At 39.3% G+C, this 23,203-nt stretch overlaps 4 protein-coding genes across 8 annotated transcripts; 1 reads left to right on the forward strand and 3 right to left on the reverse strand.

Annotated features, from left to right (window-relative positions):
* Positions 1-72: 72 nt before the first annotated feature.
* Positions 73-6,054, reverse strand: LOC149730491 (spermatogenesis-associated serine-rich protein 2-like). Its single transcript, XM_089883891.1, has 14 exons — positions 4,952-6,054; positions 4,789-4,897; positions 4,511-4,623; positions 2,971-3,295; positions 2,684-2,709; positions 2,592-2,622; positions 2,423-2,529; positions 2,258-2,339; positions 1,875-2,087; positions 1,123-1,269; positions 996-1,063; positions 821-907; positions 475-732; positions 73-369 (listed from the first exon to the last, which is right to left on the reverse strand). The coding sequence occupies exons 1-14, from the start codon at positions 4,970-4,972 to the stop codon at positions 301-303; spliced, it is 1,656 nt and encodes a 551-aa protein (XP_089740017.1). The 5' UTR covers positions 4,973-6,054; the 3' UTR covers positions 73-300.
* A 156-nt stretch (positions 6,055-6,210) lies between these two features.
* Positions 6,211-10,746, reverse strand: LOC149730492 (nucleolar protein 58-like). 3 transcript variants are annotated; one of them, XM_089883888.1, is made up of 19 exons: positions 10,570-10,746; positions 10,308-10,384; positions 10,063-10,115; positions 9,668-9,792; positions 9,379-9,466; positions 9,017-9,130; positions 8,501-8,700; positions 8,156-8,236; positions 7,916-8,042; positions 7,585-7,742; positions 7,332-7,523; positions 7,181-7,274; positions 6,916-7,016; positions 6,813-6,848; positions 6,674-6,739; positions 6,585-6,611; positions 6,501-6,527; positions 6,388-6,444; positions 6,211-6,331 (listed from the first exon to the last, which is right to left on the reverse strand). In XM_089883888.1, the coding sequence occupies exons 1-19, from the start codon at positions 10,612-10,614 to the stop codon at positions 6,296-6,298; spliced, it is 1,704 nt and encodes a 567-aa protein (XP_089740014.1). In that variant the 5' UTR covers positions 10,615-10,746; the 3' UTR covers positions 6,211-6,295. The 3 variants fall into 3 exon arrangements, with proteins under 3 accessions (XP_089740014.1, XP_089740013.1, XP_089740015.1); XM_089883887.1 differs by having other exon boundaries at positions 8,501-8,733; XM_089883889.1 differs by lacking the exons at positions 6,211-6,331; positions 6,388-6,444 and having other exon boundaries at positions 6,501-6,611.
* A 1,033-nt stretch (positions 10,747-11,779) lies between these two features.
* Positions 11,780-14,064, forward strand: LOC149730493 (uncharacterized). Of its 2 annotated transcripts, XM_089883920.1 has the most exons (3): positions 11,780-12,026; positions 12,200-12,396; positions 12,588-14,064. In XM_089883920.1, exons 1-3 carry the CDS (start codon positions 11,976-11,978, stop codon positions 12,685-12,687), a joined length of 348 nt encoding a protein of 115 aa, XP_089740046.1. In that variant the 5' UTR covers positions 11,780-11,975; the 3' UTR covers positions 12,688-14,064. The 2 variants fall into 2 exon arrangements, with proteins under 2 accessions (XP_089740046.1, XP_089740045.1); XM_089883919.1 differs by lacking the exon at positions 11,780-12,026 and having other exon boundaries at positions 12,168-12,396.
* On the reverse strand, positions 13,821-23,045 carry LOC149730494 (uncharacterized). 2 transcript variants are annotated; one of them, XM_089883885.1, is made up of 17 exons: positions 22,881-23,045; positions 22,715-22,767; positions 22,173-22,289; positions 21,839-21,988; positions 21,467-21,613; positions 18,919-19,024; positions 18,737-18,850; positions 18,584-18,657; positions 17,970-18,056; positions 17,496-17,675; positions 17,129-17,222; positions 16,651-16,858; positions 16,482-16,596; positions 16,311-16,430; positions 14,480-14,596; positions 14,355-14,424; positions 13,821-14,136 (listed from the first exon to the last, which is right to left on the reverse strand). In XM_089883885.1, the coding sequence occupies exons 2-17, from the start codon at positions 22,760-22,762 to the stop codon at positions 13,979-13,981; spliced, it is 1,905 nt and encodes a 634-aa protein (XP_089740011.1). In that variant the 5' UTR covers positions 22,763-22,767; positions 22,881-23,045; the 3' UTR covers positions 13,821-13,978. The 2 variants fall into 2 exon arrangements, with proteins under 2 accessions (XP_089740011.1, XP_089740012.1); XM_089883886.1 differs by lacking the exon at positions 17,970-18,056 and having other exon boundaries at positions 22,881-23,043.
* Between the last annotated feature and the right edge of the window lie 158 nt (positions 23,046-23,203).

Below are 23,203 nucleotides of genomic sequence, written 5' to 3' on the forward strand. Positions count from 1 at the left end.
ATAGTTGTGGGTTTGTTTCACTTTCAGGTGCCAGGTTCAAATCTCACTGTTATGGCTGTCACGTACACAATGTTCACATAAAGAGGTTAATATTTTGTTGCGAAGTTAAAATATTGTAATTAAGGCACAAAACGCGAGCACCTGTTTATTTACAGATGAAGTTTGCTACGAATATGGAATGTTATTGCAATCGTTGAATTGCACGAATCACCGATTTGTTCAGAGTTGCCCAACCCATGCTATATATATATATATGGCTCTATAATTATTGCACAAAGCTGGGTCAACATTTTTCTAAAGTCACCATTTTTCATCATTTTTATCAAAATTTTGTTTCGGTCGTTCGTTCCTGTTGCGACGGTAATCTCCCTGTAATCATAGATATCATATAAAATATAAACAAACCATGGATTGAAACAACTTGGTGGCTTTGTACTTATAGAAATCATATAAACATAGAAGTAGCAAACCCACCCGGTATTTAAACGAACCACGGCGGTTGCTACGGGTCCCATCACGTGCCCCGTTAACTTGGGACCCATCGCCATGACTACGAACCCCATCCTTTCCATTTAGTGGGTTCATGAAAAGACTCTCACTGTTTGGGGGTTTGCGATAAGGTGGGTTAAACAGGGGAGTCCCCCTACCCCGCCCCCTGTTACCATAGTTACGATGTTTGGTGCCCCCATGTGGTCGTGGGTACAAACGAGGGTTCGCTTTCATTCCATTGTCCTGTAACAATTAAACAATCAAGCAGGGATGCTAATTTATTGTAAAGTTAAGCTGGTGTACCACATTACCCCACACAGTACCAACTTACCCCACCATTTTGTTGCTTTTCATTGTTTTGTAACAATGACTTTTGTTCGTCAACAATCGGTTGGTTCGCCCACGAAGCCGGAGATTCCTGTGATGTCATAATGATGATTATTGCATCAACAAACAACCTTTAACAATGCCAAGGTTGTGACTCACATAACCCCCAACCCACTCACCCTCAATGGTTGATCCGGGGTCTCCGACCAATCAACCGAGTTTAACTTCAACGAGTCCGAAGATTCTCCTGGGACAAACACGACGTTAAACAACTATTGAACAATATCCATGGAAAAGCAAATTTACTTTTTTCAAGACTTTTTTCCTTTTCCTTGTTATCTTCCGTTGCCTTGGCAACCACGGTGTCGACAGTTGTCGTGGCAATCATCGTCATAGCATCGCTGGTAAGTCGAGGTCGCGACTTGTGCGAATACGAGTTTTTCACCCCTGAAACTAGAGGGGGGTTAGATGGGTGGGTGGTTGGTTGCATATACAAAAGTGACACACACAGCACGAGTGACACACAGAGCACGAGTGACACGCACGGCATGAGTGACACACACAGCACAAGCGACACACACAGCACGAGTGACACACACAGCACAAGCGACACACGCACAGCACGAGTGACACACACGCACAGCACGAGTGACACACAGAGCACGGGTGACACACAGAGCACGAGTGACACACAGAGCACGAGTGACACACACAGCACAAGCGGCACACAGCACAAGTGACACACACAGCACAAGTGACACACACAGCACAACCGACACGCACGGCACAAGTGACACACACAGCACAAGCGACACGCACGGCACAAGCATCACGCAGAGCACGAGTGACACACAGCACGAGTGACACACAGCACAAGCGACACGCACGGCACAAGCGACACGCACGGCACAAGTGACACACACAGCACGAGTGACACACACAGCACGAGTGACACACACAGCACGAGTGAAACACACAGCACGAGTGACACACACAGCACGAGTGATACACACAGCACAAGCGACACACACAGCACGAGCGACACATACAGCACTTACTTTCACCAAGGGCGGGAATAACATCCGTAATAATTTCTCGATTGAAAATGAATCTTGTTGTTCGACCAATTTCCTCATCATATTTACGATCGGAAACGAAATGTTTGATTTCCCCCCTAAGTTCGGCCACTTGGTGGGGCTTCATGTTTGCAACTCGATCGGTTTGTCGTTTCAACTCCAAAGCTCGATGCTCGCGCGCCTCAAGGAGCTTGACTACAAACAATATAAATATATTGAACAAACATTCACTTGCATGAGTTTTGCTCCCAACATATTATGGACAACTTTATCTTTGAAATTGAATTTAAACATTGAATGTTATAGTGTGGGTTTGCATTCAAAGTATCTTCCTACTAACAATCTAAACCATCACTCCAACTCACAAGCTTCTTCCTTTAACTTATCGAGACTTCTCATGAGTTCGACCTCCCTATCTTGTAGAGCGTTGTTCGCTTCCTCAAATGTCTGGGGGGGAACTTTTATTTTAAGTTCTTGTTTAAAAACAACAAACTTTACAATAAATATTAAAATTCATTTAGTATATTTACTTGTTTGATTCGTTTGTAACTGTCGTTGATCTCATCGTTGAGTAAACTCCTGTATCGGCCGAACGAAGCGGAACAACGCTGCAGGTCTTTCGTTGCTTTCTCGATGCCTGCGTTCCATATTTGGTCAATCAGACATTTGTATCGAATATTATAAAGTCACACGACTTACTTTTTTTATTCTGATTAAATGTAGCTGTTTCCTGCAAGTCATGGAAATAACATTAACAAACGATCAAACATAGAAATAATATAAATATTTACCTGAACGCTCCCGTTGGTCGTTGATTCTGGAAATAAACAAAGTTATTATGACATCATCGCTATTTATCCTTGCATGGCCCGCTTACAAGTTACCACGTATGTAACTTATTTATCTTCGCATGACGGGGCAACGACAGTCGTTACAACACGGTTATTCACACACCTCGTGCTTGCTTACAAGTTACCACGTATGTAACAATTCAGACAACCCATTTAGTAATTGCCGTTAGGTGTCTTGATGATATAAGTACAATGGCTGGGTTAAACCTCGCACACAACAAACCCACCTTGCACTAAATTACTCTTAACAAGCTTCTTGCTTGATCTTTTGACGCTACTCTCTGAGGATGTACGGGATCGATGACCGGCCTTATAAAGGTGGGTGAGGTGGGGTTTGCCCTCTGTGGGTTGGGGGGTGGTGGGATTGTTTATGGGGGGTTGGGGGGGTTTAGAGTTAGCTTGTAGGGTAAGCTGGGGTTCCGGGTTTGGTTCCGCATCAGTGAGCAATAGCTTCAATGTTTCTGCAGCTCGTGATTGGTCGGTTGTTGGTTCTACTTTATCGGGTTTAGTGATGTCATCAACCTTGGGGTCAAAGGTCGTAGTGTCCAGATTCTGGAAGAATTATGATGTCATAATAAACTATTATTATCATGACATTGTAATATTATTATATAAGAATACAATGTTATCGCATGCTTGTGTTGTGAAACCTGGGCAAATCTTCGTGGGAATAAAATTAACAATTTTTACCCAAGGCTTGGTGACAGAAGTTACATAATCAGCCCTGGAGACTCGTATAAAAGTACGTCGCTACCAGTTGCCAACGGTTTTCAAAATACGTCGGCAATATGCCGAGGATTTAAAAAACGCGTGGCCGGGCGTGATGTCACGAATCGCAACGTCAGCGCGAACTTGCCCGTCTCGAATTACAGTCGGTATCGTATAACACGAGCGCCCAATGATTCGTATCTGATTAGACTGATTTTTAATAAAAAACATAAATTCCTAAACTTTTTTATATTGAAATAATACAAAGTGCTGCATTACGTCGTCTCTTTCACCGCAACCCACGTGTTCTAAATGATTTTAATTAGCGACGCTTTTCGTCCAAAAAGGAACGTATTCTCGTACGCCTTTCTCCTTAATGACGTCATAAGCTCGTGCCGAGCATTTGGTTAAATCTCGGCGCTCGGCGAACCTGAGCTTTTACAACTTCAACACATTCCTATTGTTAACACCAAATTCACGAAACATTACCCACATTGTCTGTTTCATAGCCCAGGACGAAGTATTTATTGCAAACGTATCAATCCTTTACTTGATCGCATACATAAAAAAGGCAAATATCCAACCTGTTTTCAAGCTCCTGCTGGCTAAATAATCAACGGGACAATCGTTATTATGACACAATGAATCCACGTGTGAATCCTTACTATTTCGTAACAAACATGCCGAAAAAAACATATGCGCCGCACGTATACAAGGACGTTAATGACGTCATAGTCAACGCGCAGGTGCGTTAGGAAATCGGTGCGCCTGACTTCATTTGCTATATACGACTACTGTATGTATTATATTACCTCACTTTTAGCTTTTACCACCTGTAATTTTTGCAATTTCGCGTCTGCAATACGAAAATATTTTGTTTAAAAAAAAATATTTTTTGAGTTTTTTTCTACATCGTCGGCAATAAACTGCCGACGGTTTGTCCAAATGCGTCGGCAAAACCGTTGGCAATTGCTGATTGCCGACGTGAGTCTCCAGGGCTGCATAATAATACAATTGTTTGTTTAACAAAGTAACAATCTATATTATGATGTCACTCACAAGCTGTGTTTCTACATCTAGTTTGTTTTTCTTTTGTTGTTTCTTCTTTTTCTTTTTTTTATTCTTCATGGGACCAGCCGGTCTCCATTCCGTCAATATCGCTTCAGCTCGGCCTGGAGGATAATGAAGTTATTTAAACAAAACGAAGGAAAATCAAAGATTTGTCGTACGCAATTATTCATTAGTTGAACGCCACCATTCAAACATCGCTGCATCAAATTATTGTTGTGGTGTCAATTCAAAACACAAATTAAGATAAAAATCCAACATAGACAAACCTTCAACAAAATCTGCGATTGATTTATCGACGTCGTTGTCATTGTTTTGCAACACGAGTACGATGTCATCGTTCGTGGCGTTGCTTACAACAGCTCGCACCGCGGTGATCTGATTATTAATTAATTAGTTCATAATATTCTGTTTATGATGTCATAATCTTACCTTGTCTTTTATTGATGACATCACAATTAAAAATCAACCAATTTATTATTTAACAATACATAACAATTCTATCTGTGACAATAAGTACATTATGACACCACAACAAGTTGTCATTATAATTCAGAGTATTTATTGCGCAACAATGGCCATTGTGACAAACAGACACTCGACACTCGACATCCAGGATGTACCTCCAACCCCCCGGACTTTGCTTTCGTAAATATTGTCGCTTATTAAACAACTTTGTGACATCACAAACAAATAGAAAAATATTAATTACATAATTTTAAATTAACAAACTAAATTATTTTTTTAATAACTATATTTAGAGCCCATATATATTTATTTCCTTTTTTTAAACATAGTTTTTGACATTGCAATTACACTGATATTTAGACGACCAACATGCGTAAGCAAGCCATGCGTTTATAATGTTGAAACAAGTTAACGATGAGTGCGCAGTATAAACAATTTAATATCTCACGCAAATACCACCAACCATTGATTCTTAGACATTATTTACCACAGTAAGACCGTACAACACGAGGTGTTATAACTGGTCCAAACATTAAATTTAATTATTCCACAAAATATTCCCAAACAAGTTTCAAGCATCATTGCAATGTTGAAACAATTGTAAATCAACTTCTCAAGTACATAAGGACCAACGATCGATATATTAAATAAAACTCCCTGTTTGTGATTAATGTAGTCGATTGCTCACCAAATATAGACATATTATATACAGCAAGATGGCTTCGGAACAATTTATAAAACTACTTTGAATATTTTTTAAAGAAATTGGTTAAGTTTTACTAATAATAACGAAGAGAATGAAATTAGCAACAAAACTACAGTCGTTAAAACAAGCTTTGCCTAAATATGTTCGTATGCAAGTTAATGCAACGTATTATGTTAATATGAAAGTGCTTTGATCGGATTCCCATATACGCGCATAACCTTCCTAACCTGATATTATGCAACAAACACAAATATTCTAGAATCAACGTCATAATAGAGATTATCGCTGACAATATAGAACAAACAAACAAATGTTCGAAGTCGAAACTCAATTCTCGACGAACAATCGCTTTGGTTTCCTTTTATTATGACATCATATGACGTAACGATACGCAATCAACCGAGTCCAACATAGAAATCTTTAAATCGCTTAAGTGACATCATATGAAATTTAAGCATGAGTTACGTCATTTTTATGTAATATGACGTAGCCACTAATCAAAACCATAGAAACAACATTTTATTCAAACTTGGCAGTTTATTAGCGCAAGGGGATTTCCCACCAGAACATGATTCTAAACAAAAACTTTTTCATCATTTTTTTCATTCTTCTTGTTTGATCGATTTTCGCTTTTTTGCCTAAAAGTAACAACATAGAAATAAAGCAAATTAAAACATAGTAACAACATTTCCACCTTTTTAGTCTCTGACCCAGCTAATTCAGCCTCTTTCTGTTTTTTCTTCGATTTTTTCTAAAAATGAAATTTTGTTTTAATAAAAAAAAATAATTTAAAAACTTTTAACTTACAGTTTTGGGGGTTTCCGTAGATTCGAGCTAAAAATGAAAATTTGTTTAAAAAAGTTCTTAAAATCAAAACCAAACAAACTTTACCTCGAGCGTTTCTTCGGCGGTATCAACCTATACATAGAAACAATATATCATTATACCGATAAATAATAAACCTGTCCTACACCACTAACCCCGTTCGAATCTTCGTTCTTCACTTTCTTCTTCTTCTTCTTTAGTTTCGGTGTTGATTCTTCAACCTATTATAATGTAACAATTAATTGATTGTTTGAACAATAGTTGAAACAAACATTAGACTATGACATCACAAACCTCAATCGATTCTTCAAGTTTAATTTTCTTCTTTTTCTAAAAAACAAAACAACTTTTTCTTGAAATTTGTTATGTTTTATTTAAATTAACGTGTCCCACCCACCGGTTTGGACGGGGTGGCTTCTTCTTCTTTCTCTTTTTTGTCTTTCTTGGATTTTTTTTTGGTTTGTAAATTTCCGTCGCTTACAATCAGACCGCTCGTATCTGTTGTCATGGAAACAACATTAATTCATGAAAATAATTTTTCATAAAAATTTTGAATCCAAAGTTAATGTTGCACAGTGATGAAACAATGGTGGTATCATGGGACCATATTGGCACTTTACTGTGCGTATACTTTGGAATATTTATCAACGTATGTTTAATACCAAGTTCTTCTTGAACTAAACTTTCGTCAATTTCTTCAATTTTCCTTTTTTTTGCCGGAATTGTGAAATCTTGGGCGCTGTCGTACATTTTCAACTGAAAATATTCACCAAGTTTAAATACATTAATATTGTGATATCACGCGGGACTCACTTCACTCTTATTGGTCCACTTATCAGGTCGGTGAGTAGTTTTACCTCCCTTCCCTCCCTCATCCATGGAACGAAGCCGAGCCTCAAGTTTCGCTCGATGTTCAATCCCCATCTCGGTGGATGACTCCTCGGCTAATGCATCGTATCGGATCGCCAACGAACACTTTGCGGCCAACATGCGCGATATTTTGCCCTGTGAATATAGAAATAGTATATAAATGACATCATAGCATTAATTATGACATCACATATACCTTATTCTTAGGATTACTTTGTCCAACCAGCGACGCGTGATATATAAGACCATATTTGGGCGTGTCTTTCCTCGTTTTCAACGCACGAAACAAAGCTTTCTCAGCCCCGAGGATTTGAACCGTCGATGCCGGGTGTTTCGCCAAGTTTAATAACGAACCTGGAGGTTTATATTGCTTGAGTAATAACTCTACGCCCTCAACGGCAGCATCAATCCTTGAACCTTTATTTTCTAGCCTCGATGCTGCTACCGTTAGGGGGCGTATCACCAACCAAAACATGCAACCGCATATGATATCTATGTTGATAATATATGATATATATGTTCCTCACCAGCGTGTGCGATCAAGCGTGCCCCGACCAATTCCCCCACAAGCAGCGTAAGGTTCGGAGCGATCGCCGCCATCCGATTCTTCAGGTAATCGTACAACTGGCCACGATATTCTGTGATTTCTATTATCTGCGGTTTATAATAGTGTAATATTATTAGAAAATATATTGTATTTTTATTAAGATATAATCCAATTATTACGAATATTATTATACATTATAAAACATAGAAACCATATATACCTGATCTGCAAGGTACGTTATGTTCATAATGTCTTCTTCCGATATTTCGGTTCCCATGGATATTTGTGCCATGGCAACAACCTGGAACGTTATTATGGGATGCTTTAACCAACAAACATTTATTACAAAGGGATAAATACATAACCCGGGTTTATTAATTTGGTGTAAATCTTATTTATCGCTTCAAACCAACAAAGTCACAGTGAAAGGAAGGTTGGATGGAAACAACGGCTTGGGAGTGATTGAAGTATTGTTGCGCGATATACCACGTGGTAATAATAATAATGACGTAGTGGATTTAATGCTGACGTAACGAAACATCTATCTGGTTATGACATCACAAACCTCTTTTTCAATTTCTTCGGGCAAAACATCGGATAAGTCGCACGATTCGGCGTTTGTACGAACCCCCATCTTCTTAATAACTTTCGCAAATGCGAGATGGTCGGTCACTACTTTACCAACTTCGGGAAAATGCCACCCGTACCACTCCCGACACCTCATGATGTAATTGTTCAACTCTTTGTCAAGATCGTCAAGCAGAGCTGGGGTGAAGTATTTTGAATATATCCTTAAATCTCAAAATAATTAAATAAATGAAAACAGAAAAAAAACAATTTGTTAAATATTTTCAAAGAAAACTGAAATATTGGACTTGAAATTTACAAATGATTCAGATAAATTAAAATCAACAACTGCCAAATATTTGGTTGAGTATAATTATTTTAGAAAAGTCGTTATGAATAAATAAACAATTTATTAATTACCGACTTAATTTTTGGTAAAATTAAAATTGATAAAAACAGTTTCGAACTATTTTAACAAACCCCATTATGACATCACTATTTAGTTCCAACTTACAAATTGCTTGTACGATCATCGTGTCGACTTTGTCGGGAGAGAATTTCAATTTATATCTCGATAAACTATGAGCGAGTCCGAGGGCCATTGCTGTCATGTCGCGCTCCGGTAACCCTGGAATAACGTGGGTGATGTCATAATTAAAATTGTGATGACAAAAACAATATTGTGATGTCATAACTAATATTGTGATGTCATAAATAATTTATAATTAAAAAAAGGTTATAAGTTTCTCTTATTTCAAACACGATAGCGAAGATCAAATTAATCAAAACAACAAAGAGAATCAGCAGGAAACCACAGTCATTAAAACAGGCTATGGTAAAAAGAATAAAAATATGAAATATAATCACGATGGCTACCTGATATCAAGCTATCAACATGAGCTCGTATTCCTCGCATCAGCTCCTGTGTGGCCGGGCTGTACACGCACGTTAGATTCATTTTCTCCTGGTAATTTATATTATGATGAGGAAACATGTGTTACGGTATATGCTGTCAGGTGCATTAAAAGTATAAAAGAAATCTTTAAATACGATGTTGAAGGAAGTTTCGTCTGCCATATGACATCATCGGGGTTTGTCGTCGAGTGTCTTGCCACACGAAACTTGTGCCATGTCGTCAAACAAATGATTATGACATCACAATCACCTTAATCGCTTGTCCGAGTTTCGCATCAGCGACCGCAAGTCGTTCATGCGCGTCTTTCGCAACAATCTTTTTCAAAACTTTCTTCAAAGATTTGCTTAATTTGCCTTCAACAGCCGCTGTCGTTGCTGGACATAGAAACAATATTATTAACATTACAAGTTACCACGTATGTAACTTATTTATGGCGGGGCAACGACAGTCGTTATAACATGGGTGTTCTGTTTCATACACCTCGTGCCCGTTTACTAGTTACCGCGTAAGTAACTTTGGTGGTGATTGTTACAAAACTCATTGGTGACCACCGGGTTGGAGCAATTGCCGTTAAGTGTCTTGCCCAAGGACACATACGCCCACAATGGTAGCAGCAACGAGCCTTGAACCCGACACACACTCACCAGCCAAAGCTTCCGTCGTGTCTTCAAACTTCTTAAAATGTTTCAACTTTACCCTGTGTATAAGATATCTATGTTTATTTTTCGAACACAATTATTTTAATAAAACAACAAACAGAAGGAACGGCAGCAAAACAACGTTAAAACACATTCGGGTAAAAAAGGTGGCGAAAGGCGTCAGTTAAAAATCTTCGACAGTCGATCTAAGATATCCATGAGCAGCATAGACACATCATATCAACACTTACGCATTCGCCGCATTCTCGGGAGTCGAAAATATTTCGTTCAAATCATCGGCAGCTTCGACTTTTGATTCATCGAGCATCTGTGATGTCACAAGCAACATTATTACTCTAATACTTTTCCCGTATTTTAAATAGTTCGGCCCCCACATGTTCGACCCCAAGCATATAAAGCCCGGGTTATAGTAGTTGAGGTACATTTTATCAAAAGCAACACAATTGTTACGAAACAATAATTTATGACGTCATTATTCATGACGTCACTTACCTTAAATATGGCATATCCAGACGGTGATTCAAATAAAACCAACATCTTCTTAGTTTAACCTTAACCTGAAATATATGACAGTATTACGTCACATGCATACGTCACTTGTTCGTCACAATCAACCACATACGTCACACGTACGTCACTATGAACCACGTACGTCACAATCACAATCCTTGCTGCAAAAACTATGGAAGCGAACACACGTGCGTTCAGACATAGACATCCTAGAAATAATGGGGACGAAAAATGAGCGTTGTTTATTTGTAAATTGTACCTTTTAAATCGATTAATCTTTTTTTTCGTTTAACTAATTTAATAAACCGAACATTTACCAATGAATCAAACTGTTAATAAAAGGCTGTCTGGGTTTTAAATACCTGAAACGTTGCCAGTAACGCAACAACGTATAAACAACTTTATTTTGATGAAAAACACTTTTATTTAGAAGCAACACATCGCATCATTTCTACCACATCTTAATAAACAAAATGCATAAATATTGTTGCAAAATTCGATTTCCCCAAGTTAGCCTCACCATTGTAGACATATGTGTTCTTGGTCAAAACACTTCACCGAAATTGCTTCAACCCAGTGGTCACTGATGGGTTGTATAAATTGTCAACCATACAGAAAAACAATCACCCGCAAAGTTACATATGTGGTAACTCGTAAGCGGGCACGAGGTGTATGAAACAGAACACCCGTGTTATAACGACTGTCGTTGCCCCCCCCCATGCGAGGATAAATAAGTTACATATGTGGTAACTTATAAGCGGGCACGAGGTGTATGAAACAAAACACCCGTGTTATAACAAATGTTGTTGCTCATCCACACAGAAGATAAGTTTCCTCCAAGAAACCTCGCTGAAATTTTAAACCGCGTTGATTTACTTCACAGTTCACTTGACGCCAAATAATTCACCCACAAACAAAGCCCCATTTTGTTCACGCTCGTCTCTTTAAATGTTTGGTTCAACCTGTTGACAAATATAAATGTAATACAGAGAAACACTGATAAATCTATCATGAAAATATTTTTTAAATTGATGTAAAATTTTAATTCCCCCCCTCCCCCCGCACGTGTTTATATATTTACAGGTAGTTCACAAAGCCAACAGTTCAAACACTCCAAGTTTAAAATTGTTGTTTTGTTGTAAAATAAAGACACAAAAATTTTACATGATGTTTCACGTCATTTTCACTGATGACGTGAAATATTCACCAAGACTCACCAGCTTGTGACCAATGGAAGTTTCTAGAACTGTTGAGACTGTTCGTGACAAAAGGGAAAAAGGCTCACACTAGATTAGGCGTTTCAGACAAAGCTTGGGTGAGGTTCAACGCACTTGTTTAACGACAATTTGCAAAGTTCAAGGTTTTACGTCTTCGCTAGAAGTTAAATAATGTTAAGAATTTCTTTCATGGTGATTGCTTTGCAGTTAACCGTTTATGTTGTAAGTCCTGTTGTTTCTTATACTTAGTGTGGGTGGGTGGGTCAAACCAATATTTTCATGAAACAGCCGAACTATAATAAGATGTTTTGCGGCTGCAAATTGAAAAAATTAAAATTTGGAAGAAAATTCCTTTTCATATAAAATTAAAGTAAATTGTTACTTGCCATCTTCAGATTGAGGGAGAACCACCCCCAATAAAACGAATCGTCAGAAATGGGAAATGGGTGTTTGATTATTGCACAACGCACGAGCTGTACGATAATTCATCGCACCGTTGCATCCTCACCAACCTCGACGCCTGTTCAGACGCGCATTATCGTCGGTTCGGTTGTGACAGTTGTGAGGTTGATGAAACTGGGAACCGAACCGGGTAAGTTGGGTAAAACATATTGTTTGAATAATAAATTTATGGGTTGAATTCATTAAATGTTCTCCAAACAAAGAACTTAAAAATCTGTGTTATGTGGTGTTCACAACTAAATTTGATCATTTAGTTAAACACTTCAGACATTTAGATCAAATCATATTTCATTTGTTAATATTCATTTATAAACTACATAGGAACTGTGATCAAGGTCCTCCGGAGGATAAAGAAACAACCCCAGCCCCCCCGACCACAACCCCAGCCCCCCGACCACAACCTCAGCCCCCCCGACTATAACCCCAGCCCCCTCAACAACCCCACCTCCCACAACCCCAGCCCCCCTGACCACAACCCCATTTTCACCAATTCCAATGCCACCATTAATGAAACAAAGCAACCAACAATCAAACAAACGAGCAACGAAACTTTAATCAATGAAACAAATGGCCAACCAACAAACAAGTTTCAGACTTGGACCATCATTCTAATCGTAATATGTGTATTGTTTGCGTTTGGGGTTACTGGATTCATCATCTACTGAAAAGTTCAAATGCTCCAAGTTTAAAATTGTTGTTTTGTTGTAAAATAAAGACACAAAAATTTTACAAGATGTTTCACGCATTTTCACTGATGACGTGAAATATTCACCAAGACTCACCAGCTTGTGACCAATGGAAGTTTCTAGAACTGTTGAGACTGTTCGTGACAAAAGGGAAAAAGGCTCACACACCACGTTAACTTTGAAAATGCGCGAAAACATGCTGCGTCACCGTAATTCGCCTGACTTGCGTAAGGTTAACGATATATTACGTCACAATAGCGAATGTTACGTCACAGTAGTGACATATTACGAACGTTACAGGACGTTATAATCTTGTTTTTCGTAGTGTTTTATGCTAGGGAAAACCCCAACCCTAACTTTTAACCCACATCCCCCAAAAAACTAGCAAATTACGTAATCTGTAACGTAGAAATCAAACGTGGTAATTCGCATTCTATGACGTCATAATCTAACCTTTGTTTAATCCATGACGGCTCGTGTGGAAAATACGATGACGAAGCACGATTTCGCGCATTTTCAAAGTTAATTTACGACACGAACGCCCGAATTTTCTAAAAAAAAAAAATTATACAGCGAGTATCAGGGAGACGTAAGGAACATTTTAAGAGCAAAATTTTCACTGGCCACCAGCGGCAGTATTACCTTATCAGTGAACATTGAAGCAAGAGACAAACGAGCTAACCACTCAAGCGTTTCAGGCAATCTAACACAGATATTGCTTAGGTTTGTATGGATTCTACATTTGCAACAAATATTTCAAATAAAACTCACCACGTTATTTTCTTCTCATGTTCGGGGAATTCCCAATGTGACGTTGGTAATAAAGCACCCACGTGATAAACATAGATATCTAATATTTAGCAAAAAGTTTTGTTTGCAGCAAAAAGAAGTTTATTTAACGACAATTTCAATTTATTATTTAAATGTTCTTGGAATAAAACATTGAAATAAATCGATGGCACTTTGTACAATACGTGTGGTCACGCATGGGTAAGCAGGTCATGTGACTTCATACATGACTAAACATCACGCATCAGCAATTATCGTTTCCTTGGTTGCGTTTTCAAGTTCAACGAACGACCCGCCGTCTCCTTCTTCCTCTTTATCTTGCGTTCCTACCAGCGGTTCCTCTTCCACATAAACCGTCACCCTCCGCACGTCGCCCTCCTCCGCCTCAAGTATCACTGGGGGGGGTTAATGTTCGTGAGTGATGTAAATAGAAGGTTAATTACATGGGGTTTGCAACATAAACAACAAAATACCTATATGTTTGGGATTGTAAAATAAGTTCCACCAGATTTTAATCAATTAAATGTAAATATGTTTTGCTTTAACAAGTTTTATAAAATAAGTTATAAATATTATAAATATAATGATTATTATTCCACCACAACAAACGCACTGTTCTGGAATTCTTCTTCTTCCTTCCAATCAGAATCCTCATCTTCGCCGAGTCGCCGTCGTTTTGATGACTAAGCAATAATGATTAATGACACAGCAGAAATATGATGACACAGCAATACCCACCACTCCATCATCGGACCTGAATCGTTGGCCGCAACTTCTATGCGTTCGTTGATGTTGCATCAAACTCCATCGATCGTGGAATAATTCATCGCAATATCTACATTGGGTGGGCGCCTCCTGCAATGATGGGGGTATAGCTAAAAGTGGGGGTTGGGTGTTATAGACTGTACACTACTGGGGGGGGTGTTATAGACTGTATACTACGGGGGGGTGTTATAGACTGTATACTTCTGGGGGGGGGTGTTTTAGACTGTATACTACGGGGGGGGGGGTGTTATAGACTGTATACTACGGGGGGGGTGTTATAGACTGTATACTACTGGGGGGGGGGTGTTATAGACTGTATACTACTGGGGGGGTGTTATAGACTGTATACTACTGGGGGGGGTGTTATAGACTGTATACTACTGGGGGGGTGTTATAGACTGTATACTATTGGGGGGGTGTTATAGACTGTATACTACTGGGGGGTGTTATAGACTGTATACTACTGGGGGGGGGTGTTATAGACTGTATACTACTGGGGGGGTGTTATAGACTGTATACTACTGGGGGGGTGTTATAGACTGTATACTTCTGGGGGGGGTGTTATAGACTGTATACTACTGGGGGGGTGTTATAGACTGTATACTACTGGGGGGTGTTATAGACTGTATACTACGGGGGGGGGGGGTGTTATAGACTGTATACTTCTGGGGGGGTGTTATAGACTGTATACTACGGGGGGGGGTTTATAGACTGTATACTACTGGGGGGGGTGTTATAGACTGTATACTTCTGGGGGGGGTGTTATAGACTGTATACTTCTGGGGGGGGGTGTTATAGACTGTATACTACGGGGGGGGGGTGTTATAGACTGTATACTACGGGGGGGGGTGTTATAGACTGTATACTACTGGGGGCGGGGTGTTATAAACTGTATACTTCTGGGGGGGTGTTATAGACTGTATACTACGGGGGGGGGGTGTTATAGACTGTATACTACGGGGGGGGGTGTTATAGACTGTATACTACTGGGGGCGGGGTGTTATAGACTGTATACTACTGGGGGGGTGTTATAGACTGTATACTACTGGGGGGGTGTTATAGACTGTATACTACTGGGGGGGTGTTATAGACTGTATACTACTGGGGGGGGGGGGGTGTTATAGACTGTATACTACTGGGGGGGGGTGTTATAGACTGTATACTACTGGGGGGGTGTTATAGACTGTATACTACTGACATCACCAACATAGTGACATCATATACATAATGACATCACCAACATAATGACATCACAAACATAGTGACATCACCAACATAGTGACATCATATACATAATGACATCATATACATAATGACATCACAAACATAGTGACATCACAAACATAGTGAAATCACCAACATAATGACATCACCAACATAGTGACATCACAAACATAGTGACATCACAAACATAGTGACATCATATACATAATGACATCACAAACATAATGACATCACAAACATAGTGACATCACAAACATAGTGACATCACCAACATAGTGACATCACAAACATAGTGACATCATATACATAGTGACATCATATACATAATGACATCATATACATAATGACATCACAAACATAATGACATCACAAACATAGTGACATCACAAACATAGTGACATCACCAACATAGTGACATCACCAACATAGTGACATCACAAACATAGTGACATCATATACATAATGACATCACCAACATAATGACATCACAAACATAGTGACATCACAAACATAGTGACATCACCAACATAGTGACATCACCAACATAGTGACATCACCAACATAGTGACATCATAATCACCTGGAAAGCGTGTTGCTTCCGCATATGGACATTTAAATCGCTTTTCCTTCCCAACAAAGTTCGACAAATCTCGCATTTAAACTTCGGAGCCGTCTTCGTGTGTTGCTGCATGATATGCATCTGTATAAACATATGTTAAACACCGCCCAATTTAGGATTCGAACCCGGTACCTTCACACTACCACGCTGGGTAAAACGCTGGTTACATTCCGGACACTCGTAAGGTTTCTCACCGGTGTGCGACATTCGATGTCGTTTCAAATGAAAACTATCAGCAAACGCTTTGCTGGAAAACAGGGTTAGCACCAAATATATTCAACGCACAGTAGTGACAACCTACCCACACTCCTCGCAAGAATAAGGTCGCTCCCCAGTGTGGGAACGGAAATGTCGGCGTAGTTTGCTGATTTCGACGCTCGCATAATCGCACAACGTGCATCGGAAAGGTTTCTCGTGGGTGTGAATGTACCTTGTGTGTCGGGTTAGCTCACCACTGGTTACGAATGCCATAACACAACCATCAACTGTACATTTGTACGGCTTCACTCCTATATGGGGGGCATTGGGTAGTTTACACTGCTATTATTGTGGGCGTATGTGCCCTTGGGCAACACACTTATTGGTTATCGGTCCAACCCAGTGGTCACTAATGGGTTGTTCAAATTATCAGCCATACAGAAGCGAACATGGTGTATGAAACAGAACACGCACGTTACAATCAACTACAAAGTAAAAGTTAAAACACAACCTTTTCAATATGCCAGCGAGCATGAGGTTTATGGAGCTACCGTTATACACGTTACATCATAAGCACGAACCTGTATGTGTGTTGATGTGGTTACGAAGTAATGTGTTCGTACGAAACGATCGTTCGCAAAGATGGCATTTATAAGGTCGCTCATCGGTGTGGATCTGGAGTTTAGTTAGTTATATCGACACCAAATCACAACCAATGTTATCAACAAACACAAGAGGTCACATGGAGGGGAAACCACCTTAGTGGTTGGGAGGGTTACGCTTCTACATAACAGAAACATATAACCGTATTCTCACAACCCAAGGTCGTTGTTGATTGTTTAAAACACGATGGGAAACGTGATATAGCAGGTTACAAAAGTGTTTCTTCTTCTTAAACATCTGACCAAGTGGTTTCTAACATATGCGCCCACAACCCCCCCCCCTCACCTTCATGTGCCGAACCAAGTTACTATGACGATGGCTGTAGAACGAACATTCCCGACACTGATAAATCTTACGACGGTCGCGACTTTTATCCGTAGCTCGCTTCGAATTCTTTTTAAACATGGTTGGGTCAAGCATTGTGACATCACTGGGTTGCTCTGTGTCGCCACCCGTTGGTGGATCCTACGTGACGGAAAAATCAGTTTTGTTTCAGATATTTGAAGACGCTCGTCATAAGATGTTATTTATATATGATGTCTATGATTACATATATTTATAGCTACGACTGTCGTTTAAAGCAAAACTTACTTCCCTTATTAAAGTATTCGCTGAACTTGACTTTGTTTGTTATTTCATAACGCTCGATCCTGACTGATATTTGGTTACGAGAATCGTCCAACTTTATGAGCATTAGAACAAGTCCGGATTCACATAATTTGTTCCATTAATATAAATAAATATAAACAGATTCTTCACCTCGTCCTTCAATGTTTGTAAAATATCCTTCAAGATAATTTCACATTCCCTGTCTCTCCATTCTTCCATTGTTCCTCGCTGACGCTGCTAATTGTGACATCATAATCAACCATTTATGATCCCCTAACTGAGCTGTCAACGTATTAAACTACAACCTCTCCATTTATGATCCCCTAACCCCTAACTGAGCTGTCAACGTATTAAACTACAATCAACCATTTATGATCCCCTAACTGAGCTGTCAACGTATTAAACTACAACTGACAATTGCTTCTTATATATTTACAACAACTGTCTCAACACCTTGCTACCTCTCGTTGATTACGAATGAACCACGAGTTCACAACAACATACCTAACATAGAAACAACATACCAAACATAGAAACAACATACCAAACATAGAAACAACATACCAAACATAGAAACAATATACCAAACATAGAAACAACATACCAAACATAGAAACAATATACCAAACATAGAAACAATATACCAAACATAGAAACAACATACCAAACATAGAAACAACATACCAAACATAGAAACAACATACCAAACATAGAAACAACATACCAAACATAGAAACAATATACCAAACATAGAAACAATATACCTGGAACTCGTAAACTGATTCATCGTTTGGTTTTTCTTCCAAAGTTTCAACTTCATCAGTGAGAGCGAGGCTCCCTGTGAAAGTTGTTGTTTATATTTGCTTTGTTGTTCGAGTAGGTTTATCTATATTGGGCCGACCCTCGTACCAACTTACCGTCATCGAGGAACGACGTTGCCACCTCGTCAACTCCACCGTCCTTCTGACTGTACACGCGAAGTTTCAATCGTGGTTTCCGTACCGATGGTTTCTTTGTCTCGCTTTCGTCTTCTGTGGGTGTTATATATGATATCTATGTTTATATATGATATCTATGTTTATATATGATGTTTATGTACCTGTATCGTTGCCATCGGTATCCTGGTGAACTTCTTTCTCTTTTTGTTCGAGCACGACGGCTGCAGTGGTCGCCGTTATCATGGGGGGGTTCTCCCTCATGGACAACTAATATAAACATCATATTAATACAAATATATCGTTGGTAAAATAGGCAACTACATTAGAGCAGGGGTTCTTAAACTTTTTCAAGCACGCCCCCCCTGGAGATCCCAGCAAAACTCGCGCCCCCCTTTTTGTTAAATTAATGCACTACAATTAACAAAATTAATTTATTGCATCAGTGGGATGATGAATGCAACTGCTTTTGGGAAACCAAAAGTTTAATTTTAGGTTTTGTAGCAGATAACGCACATCTAACATCGGCTTCACAATCCAGTTTATTTCTATGTTGAGTCTTTATGTTAACGAGTGTGAAAAATCCACTTTCGCATAAATAAGTGGAAGAAAATGGAAGAAGGATTCGCATCGCCACACCACCCACGTTCTTATATATAGGCAAATATTTGGCCCAAAAATCAGTCAGTAACATTGTTTCAAAATCGTCCTTAGCGGCAGAGATACACTGCATTTCCAAAAATTCTTCCTGCAGGTCGTCTGGCAGGATGTCCACGGTAATCCGAAAGGGATTTCTCGTCATTTTTCATTCTGCGAGTTCAGTATAGTTCAAGTCTGGAAAATAGCGTTCGAGTTCTTGCTTTAAATGTCGAAGATGGGTTTCCACTTCTATCTTAAACCCGCCGTCCAATTGAATCCCTTTAATCTCGAGAGCAATATCAAGGTTGAGGAATGAAGCTGCATTTCCGCTTTGAACTCTGCGATGCCACAATCCTAGTTTGGCCATAAATATATGAAAGGCATCGTAGTCAATGATACGGTTTGTATTTTTGCCTTGTAAAAGCAGGTTTAAATTATTCAAAGCCGCGAAAATGTCCACAAGGTATGCCAACGTCAGCTGAAATTTTTCTGATGCGAGGTGCAATAGAAAGTCCTGTTTTCCTTGAGCTGCACAAAATAGCTGCAGCTGTTCTCTTATTTCATAAACGCGAGCCAACATATTCCCTTTCGACAACCACCGAACAGATGTATGAAATAATAAAGCATCGTGGTCGGACGATAGGTCCTTGCAGAGCCTGGCAAACAATCGCGTATTGACAGCACTGGTTTTGACAAAGTTGACTAATTTTATTACGATAGTAAGCGTTTCTTTCATTGCATTTGGCAATGTCCTGGTGGCCAGAGCTTCTCTGTGGATCACGCAGTGAGTTCCAACTGCGCCGGGGCTCTTTTGTTTCATTCTTACAACGAATCCACTTCGACTCCCCATCATTGCTGGTGCCCACAAGTTTCTCCCAACTTAGACCATGATTGTCAAAATATGCGGCAACAAGATTAAAAACATCTTCGGCCTTCGTAGTCGTTTCCAGAGGTTTGCAAAACAGCATTTCCTCCTCTATTGATGAAGATCCAACAAAACGAATATAGACCAACAACTGAGACAATTGCGCAACATCAGTTGTCTCATCGCACTGAATAACAAAAAAAGCGATGTACGTATTTTCTCAAGTACCTGATCTTCAATATTCTTTGCGAGCTCATCGATTCTTGTTTTAATGGTAAAATCAGACAAAGAAATTTTTGCAAGCTTCTTGCTGTGTGCCTCTCCCAACACAAGATTGGATGCTTTTATCATACATGGCTTTATCAACGTTTCGCCAATGGTGTGCGGTTTTTTTCTTTTGAGCAATCATGAGAGCAATTTCAAAAGACGCTTCTACCAATTCGGCAGACGATGAATTTCTAAAGCATTCACCGCTAATAATCTTCATCTTCTTTAAAGATTGCTTCTGGCTTTCAAAAAAGGCCAAAGGTTTATCTTGATGAGCACGGTGTTTGGTTTGAAGGTGCCGCAGCAAACGACTCGGCCTCAAAGCATCGTTGCTTAATAATTCAAAACATAGTACGCATTGCGGTACGATTTGTTCATTTACTATTGATTCTTTAAATCCGTATTTAAGATAGCTCTGGTCATACTTTCTCTTTTTCCCACTCATAACGACCGAAAAAATATTTAGTTAAAAAAATATATCCCAAAGTACAAAGAATCTAAAATCTAAATATATATGCTCTTCGTGAAATAAACTAGACTTTTTGTGGCAGCAAGCTAGAACAATTATTTTCCGACTGGAATACGAGAGATAAAAACAACTGACTTACACACCTGTGCAAGGAACCAGCAGGAAAGCAGGGTATTATTATTACGTAATAATTTTTCGAATATGACGTAATATTTGCCGTATTTCGTAATATTTTTACACACCGTAATAATTTGCATGGTCACATGGAGATTCCAAAATAACTCTATTAACATTTTAAACCGAAAAATCAGAAAAAATAAGGCGGAAAGCATATTTTATCACAGGTAACAGTTTATTTCATTATTTTTCGCGCCCCCCTTCCGAGTCTTTCACGCCCCCCAGTTTAAGAACCACTGCATTAGAGCATTGTTACGCATGCGAGGCTTCATTACCCACATAAACATCATATAACCTGCATGGCTTGGTCAATAGTTATCTGCGAATCATGTCCATTGTCGTCCTTTGTTATGAAAACAATGCCCGCTTGTTCCGCAGCTGCTTGCAGTATCGCTGACTCGGTGACGGGAACACCGTTGCTGTCTACTGCGATTAATCGAACCTGAAACATAGATATCATATTAATATTACGCTGATGTTCCTGCAAGACATAACATGGTGAAAACATTAACTTTATACTTTGATGTCCCGAAACATCGGGCATATTATGTTAACGTCATTACCGAAAAAATCTATTTCTAATTTAATTACTCCATGACACTGCATCCAACCCAACACTTGATAACATTGCATTCATTCGTATTCAATACCTACTACAACCACATACTTGTTGTGCTTCAGCGCCTGGTATCTGCATATGTACGTCGGCCCCATGCACGCTCTCCGGTAACTCGCCAGCGGTGACCATACGAGCATGTTCATCAGCTGATACAGCGATGAATTGAACGGTTGTCGTTGTCCCATCTTCCACAGGGGCCTGGTGGGGGAACCAATGTTTAATTGGGGGTGTCATGGGTTAGGGAGAACACAAATTTTGAACTTAAAACAGCTTTTACCCTGCTGTTAGGTGTCTATACAAACAAGTAGAGCCAAAGTATATTGCATTCACCACATTAATCAATGAGGTTCCCTATGTTTGACAACTATGAGTGTAACTGTACCTCGGCAGGAGCCTCATTCGAAACTTCTTCAATAATTTTTTCTTCATTTTTTTCCGACACTTCATTTTCCTCGGGCTCAATCGAGTCATTGGGTGGCGCTACAGTGCCGTTAACCGACTGAAATAATTAATTTTAACGAAGAACTCGCAAAAATACTTAATCCTAGTTTGCAATCTTTTCAATGATAACTCGACAGTGGACATTAGAACTTTTGGGTCAGAATCGACCAACTTTGTCTTAAATTTCAGACCCAATGATACGCCTCTCCAAAAGACCTAACCAATATATAATAAGGCACTAGTGAAGAATTCTCAGACTGGATAGGCTGGTGGAAGTGTTAGGGGTTGGTGGTTAGGGATTGGTAGTGAGCAAATAAGGTGGGGGGAAGACTTTTCACTAGCACCTATAATACCTTACTGCCTTGTTATATAATCCTTCTTTCAAACACAATCCTTGTACTCGGTTTATGTGGAAAATATTGACCTAATTGTGGTGCCAGTCATTGCACAGTCAGTTACAAATATACTTGTTAATATTATTACCTCAATTTGTGAAGTTACTTCAACGCTATCTTTTCCATCATCTGCCATCTCAACTAAAATACGAACAACTTACAAAGTAAAACTTGCCGTATAAGTGCGACAATGTCGTTACAATAGCTGGGTTCACTAAAAGAACAAATAACTGAATAAATAAAAACAAACTTACGTTCAAAAGACAATAAATATGAACTTTTGGCCAAATTCTTCCCGGTTTGAAATAAATTCTTCGATTTAGTTTCAAAACAAACCCGGCACTGCCCTTTGGTGGGTGAACAAAAATTACTTGAGGGCGCCACGGACAATCAAAGATGGCGACGCCGCGAAACTTACCCACAATGCCTTTCAAGGGCCAATCTCGCTTTTTCTATTGTGACGTCAGCATCACGTGACCGAATAATAAAGCATCGTTTTTTTTTGTCGAATTTGAATTTTGAAACAATCGATATTCTAGAACAAATTCTATATAAGGTAAAGTGACGTCACAGACCT

Source organism: Ciona robusta, chromosome 9 (assembly GCF_009617815.1).
Source record: "Ciona robusta chromosome 9, ASM961781v2".
Taxonomy (NCBI): domain Eukaryota; kingdom Metazoa; phylum Chordata; class Ascidiacea; order Phlebobranchia; family Cionidae; genus Ciona; species Ciona robusta.